Genomic DNA, 19993 nt, shown 5'->3' on the forward strand with positions numbered 1-19993 from the left:
GGGCCATGGGTAGTTGCTGTGTTAGTGACTATGAGAAGCCTAGTTGTCAGTGTGCCTGTCAGCGTGGCAGGTGCAGAGGTGAGACTCTGGCTGTAACTGCCATGAGTCCTCCTCACTGTTCCTGAGTCATGTTCACAATCCCACAGGCCTCCCGGCGTCACCCTGGGGGCCCTTGGACATTTCTTGGATGATTGGTTGCCTTTTAACAGTCCTTTTACAGATGAGGAAACAGACAGACTTAGAAAGTAACTTTCCCAGGGTCCCCAAGCTGGTATGTGGTGGAGCTGAGGTTTGAACTCAAATCAACACAATGGATTTAACATCATATTAGGGCCTGACTTATAAAACCAAAGTTAGTGTCATAATATAATATACCTTAATCTTGGGTGGGTCCTAGGCTGACAAGTTATTGCCCAAGTCAACTTTTTAAAAATGTTTTTTGTTTGATCAAAGGAGGCATTTGTAGAGAAGTGAAAAGAGAGTGTTATTCATTCAACCTTTCCCCCCTCCTTCCCCAAACACACACTATGTTTATTATATTACTACTGAATTAGGCTTTTCATTTAATATACATAAGGAAATTCTTACTCAAAAGAGTAATCACAATTAATTCAAACAAGTTAGCCAAAAGACACCAAATAAAAATTATTTATGACACATCGGTCATTCTTTTTTTTCATAAATCTTGACAACAAAAATTGGTCTTAGTTGCTCATTTTAATGTGCTTTTCTCCTTTGAATTATGTTGAACTTCCAAAGACATAAACACCTGTTTGTACAAAGAAGTATGTGGCAGTCCACGTGACAGCCATTTTTCATTCTTTAAGAAAAACTTGTGAAAAATTAGCTTTTTACCTGCTCTTCAATTCTAACGAGAAGCTAAATTGAAAGATTTATAAATCTAACTCATGTGGGCAACCTGTTTTTTATTTGAAACTAACCTAAAGCTCCAAGTGGAGCTAAGCTGGTTGGAAAGAAAGAATAACTGTCCCTTCCTGCGCTTTGACAGTCGGGAAGCACATGGAAGCCGACAACTGCAAAGAGAGAAGGTGAAGTTCAGTGTCTCTTCCCACATGCCACCCCGTCAGAGAAGGTCATCACAGGGGTTTAAACTGGTCCATCTCCCTAGAAGGCAGAAAAAGTTAATTAAGCATGACATCATTTTTTCCCTTTTTTTGCTTATTTCTCCCCTCCCCTCTCCCTTCCCCATCACCTCTCTGCTCCAATACTCTTGACCCTTATTGGTTACTTACTGAATGTTTTCTATACTATTCCGACTTTGTTTCAGAGCTTTAATTTCCTAATTGTGTTTAAGTTATAAGAGTTGAAGCTTCACTTTATTTTGCATCATTTGTTATTAAAAACAATTTCTATAAGTGGCACAGAGAGCTCAAGTGATGTCTCTAAAGCCACAACTAAGTAGAGGAGCCAGGATTTGAGCCCAGGGAGGTTGAACCCAGAGATTGTGTTCCTTTTCTGGCAGCTATGCTGTCTCACTGATTTTCATGCTCTTAGTAAATAACAATCAGTGCAATGTACTGAGCCTTCTAATTGTTGAAATGAATATATATTAATCACGCATGTTAGGTGCTCAGTCAACAACTGTAGGAAGTTGGTTTAACAATTACATTTTACAAAGAAACAAGTGAGGGCAATTGACTTCGCCAAGACCACAGAGCTGGCACTCATCCCGGGCCATAGCTTGAATTTTAGAGCACATTTTTATCTATTGCCTCATTCAAGGGCTGTGCCAAGCTCAGGACCTCTATAGATATTTTCTGCCTAGATAAATGCATCTTGATCAGCTCACTCTCTGCAGAAGTTTGGTAAAGGTGATTGGGGTAACTATGACAGAGAAGTTAGGCCGCTGGCACTAGTAACTTCACTCCTAGAGCGCGCGCCTTCCCGCGGTGTCCTGCTGGGGGAGGGACGCCGACCTCCTCTACGAGAGGCAAGCTCACAAGAGGAGAATCCTCACCAGACTAAGTTTTAAAACTTAGCTCTAATGGGCACTGAGATATTTAGTAGTGAAGTTGCCTGATGTCTGCAAGTTATTTTCCAATGGTTAAAAAAGAGGGAGCAAATATGAACAACTTGTATATCCAGGTGAAAACATACAGGTGTATATTGTACTGTTTTTTTAAATTTTATATAGGTGTGAAGTTTTCCACATAAAAAGTTGAAGAAGGGAGAGAGGGAGGAAATTCCAGCAGGGTTCATTCACCATCTCCTGCCTTTTGACTATCAAGTAATTTATTCATTAAACTTGAGAAAATATGATACCTGAGTAGATGAGACTCAATGAAAAGAGTCAATGTGCTAACATTTAAGGGTATGTTTTTTCATTTATAGATAATCCTCAGATTTAGTAAACTACTATCTTGTATTCAAAGAGCAGTAGTATTTCCAATAAATCTTGCAATAAAATTTTTCTACCTAACCTAGCTAAAAAGTGTAACCGTCTTCTGTGAAAGCAGGAAAAGAAATAATATTGGTGTTTGAAATGAATCAGCTGACTCAGAAAGCACGAATTCATTGTGGAGGAATCAGAAGACCCACATGCTGAATATTCTTACTGTTATCGTAAAAATAATTTTGATGAATAACTAACTGGTAGTTTTCTTTTCTATACAATTTGTTCAATTGTGTTTATTGACCAAAAATATTACATACAACACAATAGAATTGAAAATTTATAGAAAAAAGTCAATAGCCAGTAAAATTTACTTGTAATACATGCATTTTACAGTAGATTTTTGGAACTTTTTGTTTACTCTTTTATATTTTAAAATATAAAATTGTTAAACCTTTAACTATTATTTAACATTTTGGTTGGATTTCCTTTAGGTCTTTTTCTATTTATAGCATTTGTTTTTTTATATTTATACAATTTTCTATCCTGTATACATTTATTTTGTATTTTGTTCTTTTTAAATAACACTATCTCATAAACATTATTTAAAAAAATGTTTGTTTTATTGATTTTTTCTTCAGAGAGAGATGAATGGAGAGGGATATATAGAGAGAAACATCCATGGGAGAGAAACATTGATTGGCTGCCTCCTGAAAGCCCCCTGCTGGGAATCAGCCCATAACACAGGCGTGTTCCCTGACCAAGAATCCAACCTGTGACCTTTAGGTTCATGGGTCAACACTCAACCATAAATATTATTAATAAAAACAATAAAAAGAAATTCTGGGAGGATATAGAAGAAATTAGGTAACATTTCCTAGGTGGAGAACTGGGAGAAATGGTTGGACAGAAGAAAAGGGCAGGGGGCAGCATTTCCAACAGAAAACCTCTTTATATATCTGTATCTGTGTACACACACACGCACACACACACGTGCACACACGCACACGCACACACACACGCACACGCACACGCACGCACACACACACACACGCACACACACACTTTTTGACTTATAGACATATAATGCTTGTTAAAAATTTAAAGAAAATTTTTTGACTCATTTAAAATTAGGGAATGATATTGCCCGGCCGGGCGTGGCTCAGAGGTTGAGCGTCGACCTAGGATCCAGGCGATCAGGGTTCGATTCCCGGTCAGGGCACATGCCCAGGTCGTGGGCTCGATCAATGACTCTCTCATCATTGATGTTTCTGTCTCTCTCTCTCTCCTTCTCCTTTCCTCTCTCTGAAATCAATAAAGATATTTTTAAAAAAATAAAATAAAAAATAAAATAAAATTAGGGAATGATATTATGTTAAGTAGATAGACCTTTATTTATCCACACAATTTCCAATTAGACAACCGAGTTATTTTTCCCCCCTCATGCACCAATCTGCATATTTAAATAACTTTGCCTGATCTGGTTTGGTCATTAGATGAAATAAATACACTGTCTTACTTCTCATAGGTTTATTTTTATTTTTTACATTCTTACTGATAATTTATAATCAATTTTGAGACTAAACCCTTTGTACTTTTCCTATTCCCGCACTTTGGGAACATTTCTTTTTTACATCAGGTATCTCATCAAAATATAGTTTACTTTTTAGTTGATACGTTCTGTTCTTTTACAGGGAAAAGAAAATTCCTTGAAGTGTGTTCTGTATACTACTTGGCAAATTTAACCCACTGCTTAGCTCTAGTCAGGAAATGGTGAGAAGGTTTGGGCCAGACTGTGATGTGTTACTACTGACACCTTGTACACATGACAAATACCCACTCCCTGGGGACTCTCACATAACATTGTAAATTTCTACATGTATACTCAGTCCTTTACCTTCAGGACTATGGTCAGCTGGGTGTGAGACTGGAAATTTGGGCCAACTTCAGCCTGGGTATGTTAACATGCACAGAGAACAGAGTTTCTGGGCCCCAGCAACACAATGTCACTGTTCCCTGGGTTGACAGAGGGGGCTGCCCGGACTGTCCAGCCTGCCTGTGGTTTTCTGTAGCTGCCACCCTCTTCGCCGTGTCATTTCTACTAGCGCTGGAGGCCAGCCTCGGATTCCCATCCTGAGGAGTAAGGACAAAGACATCAACTCACCCCACAGCAGCCACAACACCCGCAGTCTCCACACAGGGTCCCCAGGAGGCCGTTGACCACCTGGATGGCACAGAGCAACATCTGGGTCCCCCCTATGATGAGCAGGATGGAGAAGAGGGTCAGATTCCAGGACACCACGTTTTCAGGCATCTGGCAGTTGCTCCATAAGGCTTCGTCACTGAGGTAATCGCTGTCAGGAGCATGGGGGAGGAAGGAGACAGCTATAAAAAGCAGGCCATACCTTAGACTGGAAAGTCACCGCAATAGTTCTCTTTTGAAATGCTTTCCATCCAAAAATATAAGCACCATAAGAAAAATATCCCATAATATCAATAAATTTAAAAACAACACGTAACATTTCTATAGACTACATACTATGTGTTAGACCTTGTTCCAAACATTTTACATTTTTAACTATTTTTTTTAGAAAATATATCTTTATTGATTTCAGAGAGAGGACGGAAGAGGGAGAGAGAGAGATGGAAACATCAATGATGAGAGAGTCATGCATCAGCTGCCTCCTGCACGTCCCCTCCTGGGGATTGAGCCCCCAACCAGAGCATGTGCTCTGACTGGGAATCAAAGCTTGATCTCCTGGATCCTAGGTCGATGCTCAACCGCTGAGCCACACCCGGCTGGGCAACTATTTTATTTTTTATAGAAACCTTATGACTCTTTCCTTCTATTTCACAAAGAAAGACATTGAAGCACAGAGAGGTTAAGTGACTTTCCCCTAGGTCACACAGCTAAGTGACAGAGTGATTTTTGTGAGCTGACAGAGAGGATGGCTTAATTCACCATCTTTTGGGGAACCAGGGAAATGAAGACACTCCAGGAGCAGAATCTCACACGTGTCCCTGAGCTTTGTCCCCCCTACTGTCATTCAGGACCACTTGGATATTTGTCACAATTCTGTCACGTCTAGTGGCCACCTTAAGCCAAAAGTACAATCGTGTCATATAGTTAAAGGGAAGACCTTGACTTTTTAAAAGCCTAATTCTAGCCAAATTGTGAATTTGACTCAATTATATTTTTGTCAACATGTGGGAAGTCCACATGCAAAAAGATTTCATTAACTAGGAGCACTAAGTAGTCTGCTGCCTTAATCTATATCTTACAAGAACTTTGAAACAGGAGAAGTACAATACATTGACGAGCTGCATGTGAGGAGGCCCCTGCACCGGGAGGGCGTCTGCCCTGAAGGGAAAGCGAAGCACTGTCTCCCACAGCCACAGGGAAGAGGGCCAGGCCTCTGGGTCGCTGTCATTCCTCCTCACACTCAGAGCCACCAGCTGGTCTCCCCCCTTCCTTTATGCCTCCTCTGTCCTCTCAGGGCCTCAGTGGGAAGCTCTGTCTGCACCTGGCCACCAAGTCAGCACCCACCTGATTGTGCTTGGATTTTGTTGATGATTCCTGTTTCTGATGAATTCTATAGTAATCAGTACACACTTATTTAATACATTCTGTATTAAGATTTGAAAAATGTTTGCAATGATGGAAGATGCCTTGGCATTTAATAGTCGAAAGAACAAAGGAACGGGCATTTGCTCTTGATTTCAAAATAAAACATTATCACATTGATTGACTTTCCATAAGAGCACAGGTTCTAGCTGCTCACTGGCTGTGTGACTTACCTGTAAAATGGGAATAACATTACCTGTGAAATCCTAGAGTTATTGTGAGGATTAAATGAGTTAATACAAATAAAGTGCTTAGGACAGTGCCTGGCATATAGGAAGCACTCAGTAATGCTAGGATTGCTATTATTTCACTTGATCTGAGTTGTCTAAAGGAAAGAACCTGGTATCCTGGATTCTGATGGACTTGGGTTTGAATGCAAGCATTCCTCTTACTAGCTGCGTGTTCCTCAACCAAGTTACTTATCCGTTTCCCACCAGCAGTATCAGTTTCTTCATCTATAAAATAAGCTGAAAGCAACCTCTCGGTTGTGAGAATTCACTGAGAAAACACAACATATGTATTGTTGAGTAAGACCTCTTTTTGGCAGTTGTTATTTTTTAAACACTCGCCTTTCTGTTCTGCAGTTTTCCATGTAGTCCTGTCCCTCTTTACAGTTTTTAAACTTGATGATGATAAGAAGTTACAGAGAAACAATATTTTCCAGGCACATTTGGTGAAGAGAAGGCCCTGAGATGAAGTGGTTGGCAGTGTGTCTTTCCCTCTTCTGAGGAGCGTGTGCAGTGGTGGGATGATAGCACCTCCTGGAGGTGGGATTAGCAAAATGCTGAGGGTGGAACTTGGAAGCAAGGTTTGAGTTTGGTGCCTGGAGCAACCCTCTCAGTCCCACCCACAAACTACCAGGGATGGCTGTTCCAGGCCCTTCTCTCCCCCAAAGTCTCAGGTTCTGAGACTCTCAGAGATGCAGGCAATGATAGCTGTGCCCAAGTCTCCAACCTCATATTTCATGGACCTGGGCCTCAAATTTGACCTGGGCAAGTCAAATCTATTAAGCCTATCTTGGCAGGAAGTAAATTACCTCTTGAGGTTGTTATGGATACTAAATTATAAATTTGTTTAAAAAAAACAAAAAAAGAAAGTTTTTTTTATAAACTACAAAGCACCATGAAAATATGAAGTGTTATTTTAAATATTTCTATTAACATTAACTCTCGTGAAGAATCGACATGGTTTCCAATGCCATTAGCTGTAAATTTGCACCTTGAAAAACTGTTAGTTATAGACCATTTGGGGTATTAGTGAAAGCCTTCGGGCCTGTGGTGAGTAATCATGCTTGTTTTCTATTCTAAGATTTACAGTGGAAGCCAACACTGTCTGTTATCAATATTGCTAGTTGTTTCATGTGTCTGCTAAAATAAACTGTGGGTGTCACTGGGGACACCACAGCTCTCCTTCCCTCAGGCCGGCAGAGGTGCCCTTTCCTTACTCTACCTGGTCCCTGTCAGAGCAGCAGTTAGAGGTGAGCTCTTGTGCAATGTCACTGCACTCCCCACTCCAGCTCTGCCTCACAGCAGCATGCCTGAGACTTGTTAGGATGACAGGACATGTGCAGTTTCTCCCCTTGGACCATTTATCTGCCCCTGCCCCTTGGGGTGACAAGTGGGCATTGCAGGGTGCACCTTACCCTTTGTGAAAGGGGTAGCCCCACTGGCCATTTTCCATGAGACATTTAGGACCCTTGTTGATGGAGATGGCTGAGATGACAAATGAGTATCCAGCGCCCAAGAATCCAATCAGAGCAAATATTGTGGAGGTGAACATCTGAAAGAGAAGACAGCAGGTTCTTAAGCTGGTCCACAGGTTGCTTTCACCACAACTAAGCAGCCTGCTGTTGAGCATGGTGACTACAGGGACGTTGCAGGTGGAAGCCAGTCTTACAAGAGATTGGACCTCTGGGGTTTCATAGAATGAACTTTGGTGTCTTATGTCCCCTTCTTTACCCCATGCCCATATCTTTTTCACCTGTTCACTGATGACTGAAGTGCTAATTATGATTTGATACCCTTGAACCAAAGATTTCAGTCTTGTTAAGTATAGAATCTCTTTTACAGGGCTAGTATGGAAGATCAGTCTATTATAGAATCAAAGAATCTTATCATGAAAGTGATCTTAAAGTTTTCTGCTTTAATCATCTCACCCCAATAAGTTACTCTATGTCTTATGTAGCCAGCAGGTTGAGCATATGAGAAAGAGTAGAAGTCTAGAAATTCTCCTCATTGGTTGTAGTTACATTCCTTGAGGTCAAAAAGATGGAGTCCAACCTCTCTTCCATGTGGTAGCCACCTTAAAATATCTGGACATTTTACATCTTAAATAAGCATATTTTACATCTCTCCACTCCCTCTGCCCTCTGAAAGTTTTCTCTTCTTTCAGTTAAACAAGCCCAACAATTCCAGTTCTTTTAAATATTTTTATATGACAGAGATTACTTAGTAAAAAATTGATTGTACTAGCAGCTTTCTTTTATTAAATTATAAAGTAAAAAAAGTTGTACAGTATGAAAGGCAGGAAAGAATCCTAGAGCCCATTCAGGCAAACTGTCTCTTACAGATGAAAAATATTAGGCCCAGAAATACAATTTCTATTCTAAACAGCAATAAGAGTAACATGGAAACATTAATAACTCTGGAAATAGAGGTGGAAAATGATCACCTTTATTAATTTGGTGACATGAAGGTGTAGTGCAAAGTATAAGAGGTTTTATTTTCCTTAAAAATAATTTTTTAATTATAGTTGATGTATAATATTATGTTTCAGGTATACAACATAGTGATCGGACATTTATGTAACTTACTAAGTGTTCACTCCAATAAATCTTGTATCCATCTGACAACATACATAGTCATTACAATATTATTAACTATATTATCTATGCTATACTTTATATCCCAATGACTGTTTTGTAACTACCACTTTGTACTTCTTAATTCCTTCCCCCTTTTCACCCAGCCCTCCCATCTGGCAACCATCAAAATGTTCTCTGTACCTATGAGTTTGTTTCTATTTTGTTTGTTCATTTATTTTGTTTTTTAGATTCCACAGTGAAATCATATAGTATTTGTCTTTCTTTGTCTAACTTATTTCGCTTAGCATAATATCCTCTAGGTTCATCCATGTTGTTGCAGATGACAAGATTTCATTTTTTATGGCCAAGTAATATTCCTGTGTGTGTGTGTGTGTGTGTGTGTGTGTGTGATTTTTTTTTTTATCAATTTGTCTATTGATGGGCACTTAGGTTGCTTCCATATCTTGGCTATTGTAAATAATGCTGCAGTGAACATAGGGATGCATATGTCTTTTCAAATTATTATTTTGGGTTTCTTCAGATAAATGGCAAGAAGTGGAATTGCAGGGTCCTTCTTTGTCTCTTATTATAGCCTTTGTTTTAAAGTCCATTTTGTCTGGTATAACTATTGTTACCCAGCTTTTTTTGGTTTTCATTTTTATGAAATATCTTTTTCCATCCCTTTACTTTCAGTCTGTGTGTGTGTCTTTCAATCTATAGTGCTCTCTTGTAGGCAGCATATGTATGGGTCTTGTTTTCCTATTCATTCAGTCACCCTATACTATTTGATTGGAGTTATTTAATCCATTTGCATTTAAAGTAACTGTTGATAGATATGTAGTTATTGCCATTTTATTATTAATATTTTTATCTTTTTCTTTTTCATCTTAAAGAAGTTCCTTTAACATTTTTTATAATACTGGTTTGGTGGTGATGAACTCCTTTAACTTATTGTCTGGGAAGCTCTTTACCTCTCCTTTGATTCTTAATGATAGACTTGCTGGGGAGGGTAATCTTGGTTATAGGTCCTTACTTTTCACCACTTTCAATATTTTCTGACAATCTTTTCTGACCTGCAAAGTTTCTATTGAGAGATCAGCTGACAGTCTTATGGGAGCTCCCTTGTAGGTCACTAACTGCTTTTTCTTTTTCCTTCTGTTTTTAAGATTCTCTCTTTGTCTTTACCTTTTGGCATTTTAATTATGATGTGTCTTGGTGTGGGCTTCTTTGGGTTCTTCTTGTTTGGGACTCTGTGTTTCCTAGGCTTGCATATCCATTTCCTTCTCCAGGTTAGGGCATATCTATTTCCTTCTCCAGGTTAGGGCAGTTTTTTGTCATTATTTCTTCAAATAAGTTTTTATTCCTTATTCTTTCCTTTCTCCTTCTGAGCCCCTATGATGTGAATGTTGGTATGATTGATGCTGTCCCAGAGGCCCCTTTACCTATCCTCATATTTTTGCATTCATTTTCTTCTTTTTACTGCTCTGATTGGATATTTTCTGCTTCCTTGTCTTCCACTCTCTGATTTGATCTGCTTCATCTAATTTGTTGTTGATTTTTTTCTAGTGTTTTTCATTCCTGACTGGTTCTTTTTTATGTTTTCTATCTCCATTTTTAGATTTCCTATCTCTTTGTTGAAGTTCTTGTTGAGATCACTGAGCATCTTTATAATCAGTGCTTTTAACTCTGAACCTGGTAGATCGCTTTTCTCCATTTTGTTCAGTTCTTTTTCTGGAGTTTTGTTCCATTCTTTCATTTGAGACATATTTCTTTTTCTCCTCATTTTGGCAGCCTCCTTGCATTTGTTTCTATGTATTAGGTAGAGCTGCTACATCTCCCAATCTTGGTAGAGTGACCTAATGTAGTAGGTGTCCTATGAAGCCCAGTGGCACAGTCTTTCTGGTCACCTTAGTTAGGAACTCCAGATTTGACTCTCATGTGGGTGGTGTGTGCCCTCCTGTTGTAGTTGAGCCTTGATTGCTGTTGGAATGTCAGTGAAGGGATTGACCTTCAGGCTGATAGGTTGTGAGGATTGGCTGTGACTATAGTGAAGGGGCTATTGTGCAGGTGCTGACTGTACAGAGTAAGATTTGCTTTAGCTGGGTTCTGGTGCCTGCTGAGTTTGCCCATTGGGTGTGCCATTTGTGAAGGTGATTGGGTGGTGCTCTGGTGTGGTCTTGAAGCTGGCCACCATGTGTGTTCGTGACTTTTAAGAAGGGCTCTTATTCAGGCGAAGTTCAGCTGTTGCCTGTGCCTTACCTGAGGCCACTTTGTATGAGCTACAAAGTGATCTGTAGAGATTGCCACTTACAAAGCACAAGAGTTTTAAAGTCAACAGACCCAGGCTCAAATCTCAGCTTTGCCACTTTTCTCTGTCTGATGACTGCATAATGTATGTTTTCTCAGAGTCTTAGTTTTCTCATCTATAAAATGGGCATGACAAAGCCTATCTAAAGGTCTGTTGTGAAAATTAGATGATAATCCAAGTTAAATGTCAGATACTTCCTTGTTCTCTCCATGTATTACTAGCAATCTTATCACAACGTATATTTGGAGGATGGGGTTTGGGGATGGAGAGGACCTGATTGTGTCTGGGTAATTGAAATCTATGCAATAATGGAGTTCTACTTTAGTTGGTATTTGTTTTCATATCACACATTGTGAACCAGGGTCTCCTCCCTCTCAGCCCAGTGTCCTGTGCCTTCCACTCCTTCAAACACACCCACACCCATGACACACTGCCACCAACACCGGATACTCGTATTTACAAGTTGCCCTGTGAATGGTATTGGTTCTCCCAGAGAAATAAAACAGCATATAAGGAAAACAATCTTTTTTGGTTACTTGACCTCTGAACTTGAGTTCTAATTAGTAGTCAGGAATTATGAAACTGTTGGTTGTTAAGAATCTCAGAGTATCTAAAATTGCTATAATGAAAAGGAAAGATTGCATTTATAGGAAGCAAATTGGGAGTCTGAGGAGACCTGGATTCCAGTCTTCTCAGGACCACTCAGGCTCCCACCTCTCTGGCCTCAGCTTCCTGTGGTAAACGGAGGAAAGTGGTAGAAGGTTCTAGAGGTTCCCTTCAGTTAAAGCAGCACAGTTAGTAATGAGAGGAGAAATTGACTTATACTATTCCTGTTGTGTGAGCTGAGTAAAGCCTTAGATATCTCTCCCGGAACATTTTAGCAGGCAGATGTTTACAGACAGAAAAAGAGAGTACAAATGCAAACATTCAGTATTTTAGGCAAGTCTAAGTAAATGAAAAACCAGGCTAACATAGAATATCAATGAGACAATTTTTCCCTTTTCCAAAGGGTTTCTATTGTAAACACTATCTAATGAAATTATGTTAGTCATATATACAGTGTAGGGCAAAAGTAAGTTTATAGTTCATATGAAAAATAATATAGTAATGAATAAGCAATAATACAAGAATAAACTTTGTTTCATGTACTTACAACTGTAAACCTACTTTTGTCTTACCCTGTATATACATAAATAATTTTAAATTATCCACCATTGACCACCATTAAAACAGTAAAAAAGTATATTTTCTTTAACTCAACATATCTTAACTATTATAATTTCAACATATAATCAATATAAAAATTACCAATAGGATATTTTACATTCTTCTTTTGGTACTAATTCTGTGAAATCTGGAGTTTATTTAATACTTAGGGTACATCTTAATTTAGATTAGCCACATTTCCTGTGCTCAACAGCAATGTGTGGATAGTGGCTGCTGCATTGGACAGCATAGCTTCGCACATTTGAAAGTGGATTTTTTTGTAGTAAAAGTTAAAAAAAATGCATGGATATGATCTACACCGAATTTATGATGTGGATGGAAAAGGGGCTCTGTAATAAATCTAACTCATAGTAACCTCACAGGGTGATCTCATCATAAATTGCTAACTGGGCAGGTCATGTCGGGTAGTCCTGCACTTGACCTAAAAAAGGTTTATCTTCCCCTTAACCAAGCCCCGCCCATCTTCTTGTGCATCTAGGCTAATACACTTTGGAAATGCTTCCTTTCCAGGCCCTCGGAGGTGGAATCACCCTCAAGGGAGCACCTAATCTCATTAACTACCCTGTACTCTCATCATGGAGAGTCCTCTGCCTTGCTTTCTCCTACTTCCATCTAACCTTCCTTACCTTCCCTCCTTAAGTCCCAAAGCATAACAGAACCTGCAAAATGGTCCTTCTTTGGAGCATTTGAGATCTTGCTTCCTGGAAAGTTCTCGGTGTGGCATCAAAATACTCTTATAAAGGTTCTGTACAGGTTGGTTGTTCTCTTACTCTCAGGAGGGAGGGAGATGTCTCACCTTAAAATGAATAAAATCACCCCAAACTGATTTTTCATAATGTTTCCAGATGAAACACATGAAGCAAGGTGCACTTTATGTCACTTTGCTATAAGTAATTTTAAGTTTACAAGTCTTTAAAAATTACCAAATTCACTACTCAGAGATAGCACCAGCCTTAAAACTAGCGTGGAATAACTAATTTGTTGTGAGTTTCAAGACACAACATTTTTTTGCTAAAAGAAAAAATATTGAGGCCAAGTTTGTTATGTTAGAACCTGACACTCTAAATTGGTAGTTTTTTTTGTTTTGTTTTTTTTAAAGTAAACAGGCAGCAGGCTTGGAATGTCTCTGGGAGAAGACACAATATTGGGAACACTAGTCACCTATGGAGGGGGGAGGGAAGGAGCAGCCAAAGTTTGGAGCCTGGAAGGGGAGGCTTCCTTTGTCGTCTTTGTACTATGGAAATGTCTTTCCTCATCTAAATGAATAAATACTAAGGAGGGACGCTACAGTGCAATGGTCACGGGCCTGAATGACAGGCAGACCAGTCTGGGTCTGAGCCCTGGTTGCTCCTTATGGCCTTGGCAAGTTAATCTTTCTGAGGCCTCCACTTCCATTCTGTAAAATAGGCTCAATAATCAATACCTGCCCGAAGGAGACAATACTAAGCAAGATCATCTGATCAATAGTGAATAGTGCATCAAAGGTACAGACTCTAGAAACTCAGACAAGCCCAGGTGGGGGGCTGTTAGATAGTGCCCAGTACTTCACTAACAGGGTACCCAGAAATCTCTGCCTATGTCTAACTTTCAGATAATTTCCCAAGTCATTAGCGAGCACTTGATAAATGTCATTATTATATTGTAATATGTTTAGTATCCTGTCCCCACACACTCCTGTTTTCCACAAATACAGACAGCATAACTCTGGGCAGAAAAATGAAAGTAAAGGGCTCACTCTCTTAGGGTTGTTCAATGTCCTGTCCACATGGATAAACACCTGCGTTTATTATCTGCTGTGAGCTCTTCCCTTGAAATGGAAGATGAACCTGCCCTCCACTCAGGTGCCCTCTAATTCACCAATGTCAGCTCTGCGACCTCTGTGTCTGTCGGGCTCTGGAGGCTGACCAGTCGGGATCAGACCCCAGCTCTGCCCCCATCCTCGGGGTCCTTGGTCAGGCAGGTACTTCTGTCTGCTGAACCTGAGGGAGGAGGCCCTGGCTGCTGGGAACGGAGGGAAAGTGGGTGGTTTGGGGACATGTGAGCGTGGAGGTTCCTCTTTATCAATTATTCTAAGAGATATATAGAGATGACCTGAAGTGTATTTTTTGCCCTAAAACATTAATGTCCTGTATTTTCAGCCTCTCCTACCCTCGGGAAGGGGGAAGCACGGCGAGGTGGGGTGTTGCAGTCAGGAAGTTAATGTCCTGTGCCTCAGATTCCTTATTTATAAAAGGGGTGCTTAATGCCTAACTCAAAAGATTTCGTGAGAATTGAGCCTGAGAGTTTGGAAATCACCTGAAATCCCTCCTGAGTGTTCATTTACCTAATTTACCCAACAAGCATTTGAGGACATTTGTGTCCTCAATACCCCAGGCACTTGGTACCACTCTCCCCTTCCTGGCACACGAATGCTTACAATATCTTCCCCAAACCCTGCAATGTCCTTATGAAAGGGAGCAAGTGCCATGGTCCATTTTACAGCATAAATAACACTTAGTGAAGAAAGAGCATTCCATACTGTATTTCTTCTTTCAAGATTATTATTGCAAAGAACTGTCTTCTTAAATCCCCCCAAACTAGCTGAAGTGCTCATTCCAGAAATGCTCACCAGGAGGTGTCCCTAGGGGGCGCTGGTGAGCCAGACATGGGAGCAGTGCTACCCTATAATGAATATGCTCCTTTATGACCTGACCTAATCTTCCTCTCCAACACACAGGCCTGCCCACCAGCGGGCCCTGCCTATGGCCAGGGTGGGCCTTTACCCACCTAAAAAGGGCGCTGATGTGTGCCTGCCCCTAAATATCTCCTTCACTCACCTACCTTCATTCCCATTATTAAAGATGCCCTTTGTCAAGGCCAAGGTCTTCATAAGACTCTTATTAAGTTGAGTAGGTTAATTCGCTATCCCATTGGACCTTGAGACATCAATTTTTTAAAGGATTAGACCACAGGAGAACCTGTAGTAGGAGAGGAGGAGGTTGAGGCCTGAGAACAAAGCCAGGTCAGTTTTTAAAGCCCACCTTGGAAGTCACCCTCCTCTCTCCTCGGCTCTCACTTAGTCTAGATTATGTGAGAGGTAGGCTCCTGGGGCTGGGCTTCCATGTGCTTGTCCTGAGAGGAGAGCTCACCTGCATTTCCCAGTTTCACCAGGAAACTCTGTTAGGTGATCTCCTGACTTCTTCCAGCTCCACAGCCAGCACACCTGAGTCTACTGCTGACTCTTAGTCCTGGTTTCACTCCCCAGGGAAAAGAAAGACTGATGCAGCTGACTTCTGGGGAATACTCTAGACAGACATAGCAAGGGAGAGGACAGGGCCCTAGGGGCCAGGAAAGGGTAGCGAGCAAGGCTGTGGGGACAGCAGCAGGACTGAGCCCTCAGTCCTGGGCCCAGTCTGTTTATGCCTCACGGGCCTTTCTCCCCAGCAGGGTTCATTAAACCAGGTTCCACAGAAGCCCCGCTTTCCCTAAACACTGGAGGGGATGCTGTGAGCCTTGGGAGAAAGAATTCAAAGTTTTCAGCATTAGAGCGCTGCTCAGCCAGGCTACAGCTGCTTGCTCTTTGTCTGGCAAACGTTTGTAAATACCTGTCTTTATGGAATGGTTATTGCTTTGTCCAGATTCTCAGAACAGTAAGGAGACGTGGCTCCAGAGCAGGGTACGATGCAATGGCTCTTGGGGGGCAAGTAGGGGCGCTAACAAAGGGCTCAGCCTTGCCCTGTGTAGGCCACTGTGCAAAATGCAGGCCAGGAGTAGCATAAGTTTTGAAAAAGAGGTAAGTTATCTACATACTTTAATGAACTGCAGTTTGAAATGTTGGCAGCTGATTGCAAACCAAACAAAAGCAAGAAATGCTTCTGCTGGCCACCTAGAGTGCGGTGGTCCCTGGTCCAGGGCAACTGTGGCTGGGGCCTCACTTTACAGACTGGCTTGGCCGCTCCTTTGATGGGCACTGCCCTGTGGACAGTTGGCCAGTCACTTGGAGGTGTCATCCTCAACTCTCACCAAGGGAGGTCCCACCCAGGTGTTGGGGATGAGGGGGTTTAAGAAGCTCAGACAGACAACTGGAATTGGGCAGACCAAATGTTTCAGATCGGATTGACTCAACTGTACTTGTGAACACATGACTTCTCAGCCTTTCTCTTGGACTTCACTTACATCTAATTAAAAAAAAGTTTTGTACAATACTTTGAATGTTTCTTCACTTTTTGCTGTGGTTGTAATAAGCCAAAAAATAAAAATAAATACACCAAACCTTGTTTTAATGGGCTGATCTTCACCTCTAGTCACTGCCAGGGAATGAGCTGGTGGACTCTAAGCAGTGAGTCTTCTCTTTTAACTCAATTTCCTTTTCATTTTTCAAATTGTCATTTTCCACATATTCCCTCAAAGTCTACCAAGCAGAGCAAGATTACATTTCAAGGGAGAAATGAGTTATATATTTCTTCTTATCTTAATTACTTAAAAATACCATATTACATATAACATGTAATATAATTTTATCAAATAAATTGTGGTATTTTACATCTCTTTCTAAGTGATGATTTAAGGGTTGTTATAGTAATTGATGATTCCTGGAGACTCATGATGGTGTAATGAAGGTGAGACGTTTTCTTTGAATGATCTGTCATCTCACATGGACATCTGTGTGGTGTGTGCAGTGCACCGGCCTCAGCCCTTCATTTGTGCTCAAGAAATATTGTGTGATTGAATAAATGAGCAAAGTTGGTGAGAATGATGACATGGTTTTGTTTCAGAGCAGATAGCTTCCCCTTGAAGAAGTTAAGGTGAGTGTGTATAGTTCATCCCTGGAGCTCAGGAGCCTCTCAGGTGGACGGTTGCACCCCAGGGGATGGAGCAGGAGCTGAGCTCACCCCTCATCGCGCCTCATTCCAGTTCTACCTTTGCCTTTGCCACGTCAATGTACCCGATCTCCTGATACTTCTCTTTCAGTCAACCCTCTCCTTCATCCATTTACATCATCTGAATGAAAAGCTAGGATCTTTAGCAAACATAACACAGCATCACTGACTTCTCTGTTAGTGCTGCTTGCAACCCTGGAGCTGGGGGCTTGTGCTCTTTTTGTTAGAAAGGGGGATTTTGAGGGGTTAGGGGTAGTAAGGGCTTCTTTCCACCAAAACAAGACATTTTTCATGATAGACTCAAAGGGTGCAAGAGGAAGTGAAAAGGGAGAAGCCTGCCATGCTGTTGAAAAACATATCACATCTGAGTACCAGCAGAGCACATCCCAAGCTTGGGGAATTCTGACCTAGTCCAACTTCCTCATAGTGCAGGTGAGCAGAGGGAAGCCGAGAGCAGGACAGTGACTTGGCCAGTTGTAGAAATGGGCCCCGAGCTCACGACCCAGAATTCTCCCCACCTCATGAGGAGGATGGATGGCTAATCTTTCCACCCACTCGAGAAAAGATGGATGGCTGCATGGAGGAAAAATTCAGGGAGAAGGGGGAAGAGCTGGGCACTGAGGAACTGACCTGGCAGTGGTGTGGGTGGGGTATTTAGGTGACTATTGGGGAGAAGAGGTCACCATCTGCTTTCATATCCTAACTCCTCTATCGATGGACCAGAGAAGGAAATGACTTGTCTAAGGGCTCAGGGCCTCATGGCTGAGGGAGAGAGCCAGTCCCCATCTCTGCCCTCCCAGCCTGCATTCTGTATATTGTTCCACTGAAGTTCTCAGCTCTTATCTCCCCACTTGTTTTTAAAATAGGAAGGGATATTTTAAATTTATCATTATTCCTTTCCATCCACAGGGAGAATTCCATCTTTATCCCTGCACCAGTTGTCCCCAGAGTCCTCCTTGGGGCTGGCTACTCATCTCCACCCTCAAGATGCCCAGCACAAGGGGACAGTGTACCCAGGAATAATTCTGGTGTCTGTCCCCCTGGTAACTCACCGCAAATCTCTTCCCACAGCTCTCATTGCCACAGCACCCACAGCAATCATTGTTCTTCAGGCCCAGGAACACCAGTGCTGGGAAGATCATCTGTCAGTACAAGAAGCACCTCAGAAAGGGTCGGGATGTGAAAAGAAGGCCCTTGCCTGCCTATGTGAGGAGTCACAGCTATGGTGTGGGATTTGCTAGCCAAAGGGTATGGCAGGACCTGACAGGGCATGGCTGGCAGGGTGGCCCAGTGTTTTTGAGCATTTAGATACCATTTGGATTAACTGCAGTTTCAATGGAGCAAGATTTCAAGATCTGACACTCCGAGTTTCCAAGAAAAAAAAAGTGACCTGGATTGTCACCAAAGTGTCTCTCTCTAAAGTGGAAGTTCCCAGTCTCTATTGGAACCAGAAATGAGAAAGCCTTTGGGCACCAGGAGAGAGAATCCACTGACACCTGCTTCTCTTAGTGGTTCCAGTCAATCAATTTGCTAGAAAGTGTGTTTCCACCCCCTACCCCTCCTACTGCCAGGCCCCTCTCTTGTTAGATTTAAGAAATTCTGTGACCTTCAGTTTGTTTCCTGGAGCTTAACTGGCCCATGAGAACCACCAGCCCAAGTTCAATTTACCTAGGAAATAACAGAGGACAGGTCCTTGTCAGGCCCCAGTGGAGAAGGAACAGGTAGGGCACTGATTTTCACCAGCAGCTAAATATTTTCCTGGTCAGTAAGTGCCCGGTTTAGAAAAATGGGGTGAGAATCTCCTTCGGGGGATTTTAAGGCTTTGCTACTCACCAAGACCCCGCTTCCTAATATTCCTCCGAAATACCAGACTTCTTGGGAAAGGTGTTCAGTGTTGTCTATCACTTTTCCTCCAGGAAAAAACAGCAGGATGTTAGCCAGGACGGCAAACACAGCGAGGGGAATGAGGGTGCCCCCCAGGCACTTGGCACACCCGCCAGTGCACATGCTGGGGAAGGACAGTGCAGGTCAGGGAGAAACGTCCCTCACTGCCTCCTTCACGGGGGTCTCTTCAAAGTCACTGGCAGAGGGTCCTAGTCTGTGTCCCCAGTTCAGTCTGTAAGTTGGAGCTGAGATGCTAACCAGCCTGTGCAGTGTGTCCGTGGGGCTGCTCCAGTTTCTGAAATGGAGCAGAACCTGGAGGGCAATGGCTATTTATACACCCTCCCTGACCCACAGGCCTGGGGTTTTTTTTTTCCCCTCCCATAAATGAGATTATGTTCAGAGCAATCATTTAGCCATGGAGACCAATAACCTCTGTTAATAATCCACCAGCGCAGACAAGATACTCGCATTGTTGCAATCGAACACAGGGCTGGAACAAACAGCCTTTGGAACTACTGCACCTTTCATCTGACAGTGCCCCCACCCAAATAAAGAGCTATTCCCCCCAGCTCTTCATTAATCACTGTGTAATTAAATCACAGCCTGGCTAACCTCATGTCCCAGAAGTACTTAGTAGTCGACAGTGTGGGAAAGCTTGGAATGTAAGAGTAATCCAGAAGAGCTTCTGTTTTGCTCTGTAGAAAAGTAAGAATTTTCTGATCTAGTCAAGTATCTCTGAGCTCAGGCCTACAGGACTTAAAGAAATTTTTTTTAATCCTTTCCATTGCTTTTCAGAGAGTGGGAGGAGGAGGAGAGAGAGAGAAACATTGATGTGAGAGAGACACATCGACTGGTTGCTTTCTGCACGAGCCCCGACCAGGGCTGGGATCGAGCCTGCAACCGAGGCAAGTGCCCTTGGCTGGAATCGAACCCG

The 19993-nt window shown here is 41.9% G+C and overlaps 1 protein-coding gene across 1 annotated transcript; it reads right to left on the reverse strand.

Moving 5' to 3' along the window:
* Positions 1–620: 620 nt before the first annotated feature.
* LOC308557582 (transmembrane 4 L6 family member 4) lies at positions 621–19414 on the reverse strand. The gene is made up of 5 exons (XM_081138152.1): positions 19009–19414; positions 18228–18317; positions 7621–7757; positions 4518–4707; positions 621–1125 (listed from the first exon to the last, which is right to left on the reverse strand). The coding sequence occupies exons 1-5, from the start codon at positions 19180–19182 to the stop codon at positions 1108–1110; spliced, it is 609 nt and encodes a 202-aa protein (XP_080994278.1). The 5' UTR covers positions 19183–19414; the 3' UTR covers positions 621–1107.
* Between the last annotated feature and the right edge of the window lie 579 nt (positions 19415–19993).

The sequence above is a fragment of the Miniopterus schreibersii genome (genome assembly GCF_964146895.1).
Source record: "Miniopterus schreibersii genome assembly, chromosome: 5".
Classification (NCBI taxonomy): Eukaryota; Metazoa; Chordata; class Mammalia; order Chiroptera; family Miniopteridae; genus Miniopterus; species Miniopterus schreibersii.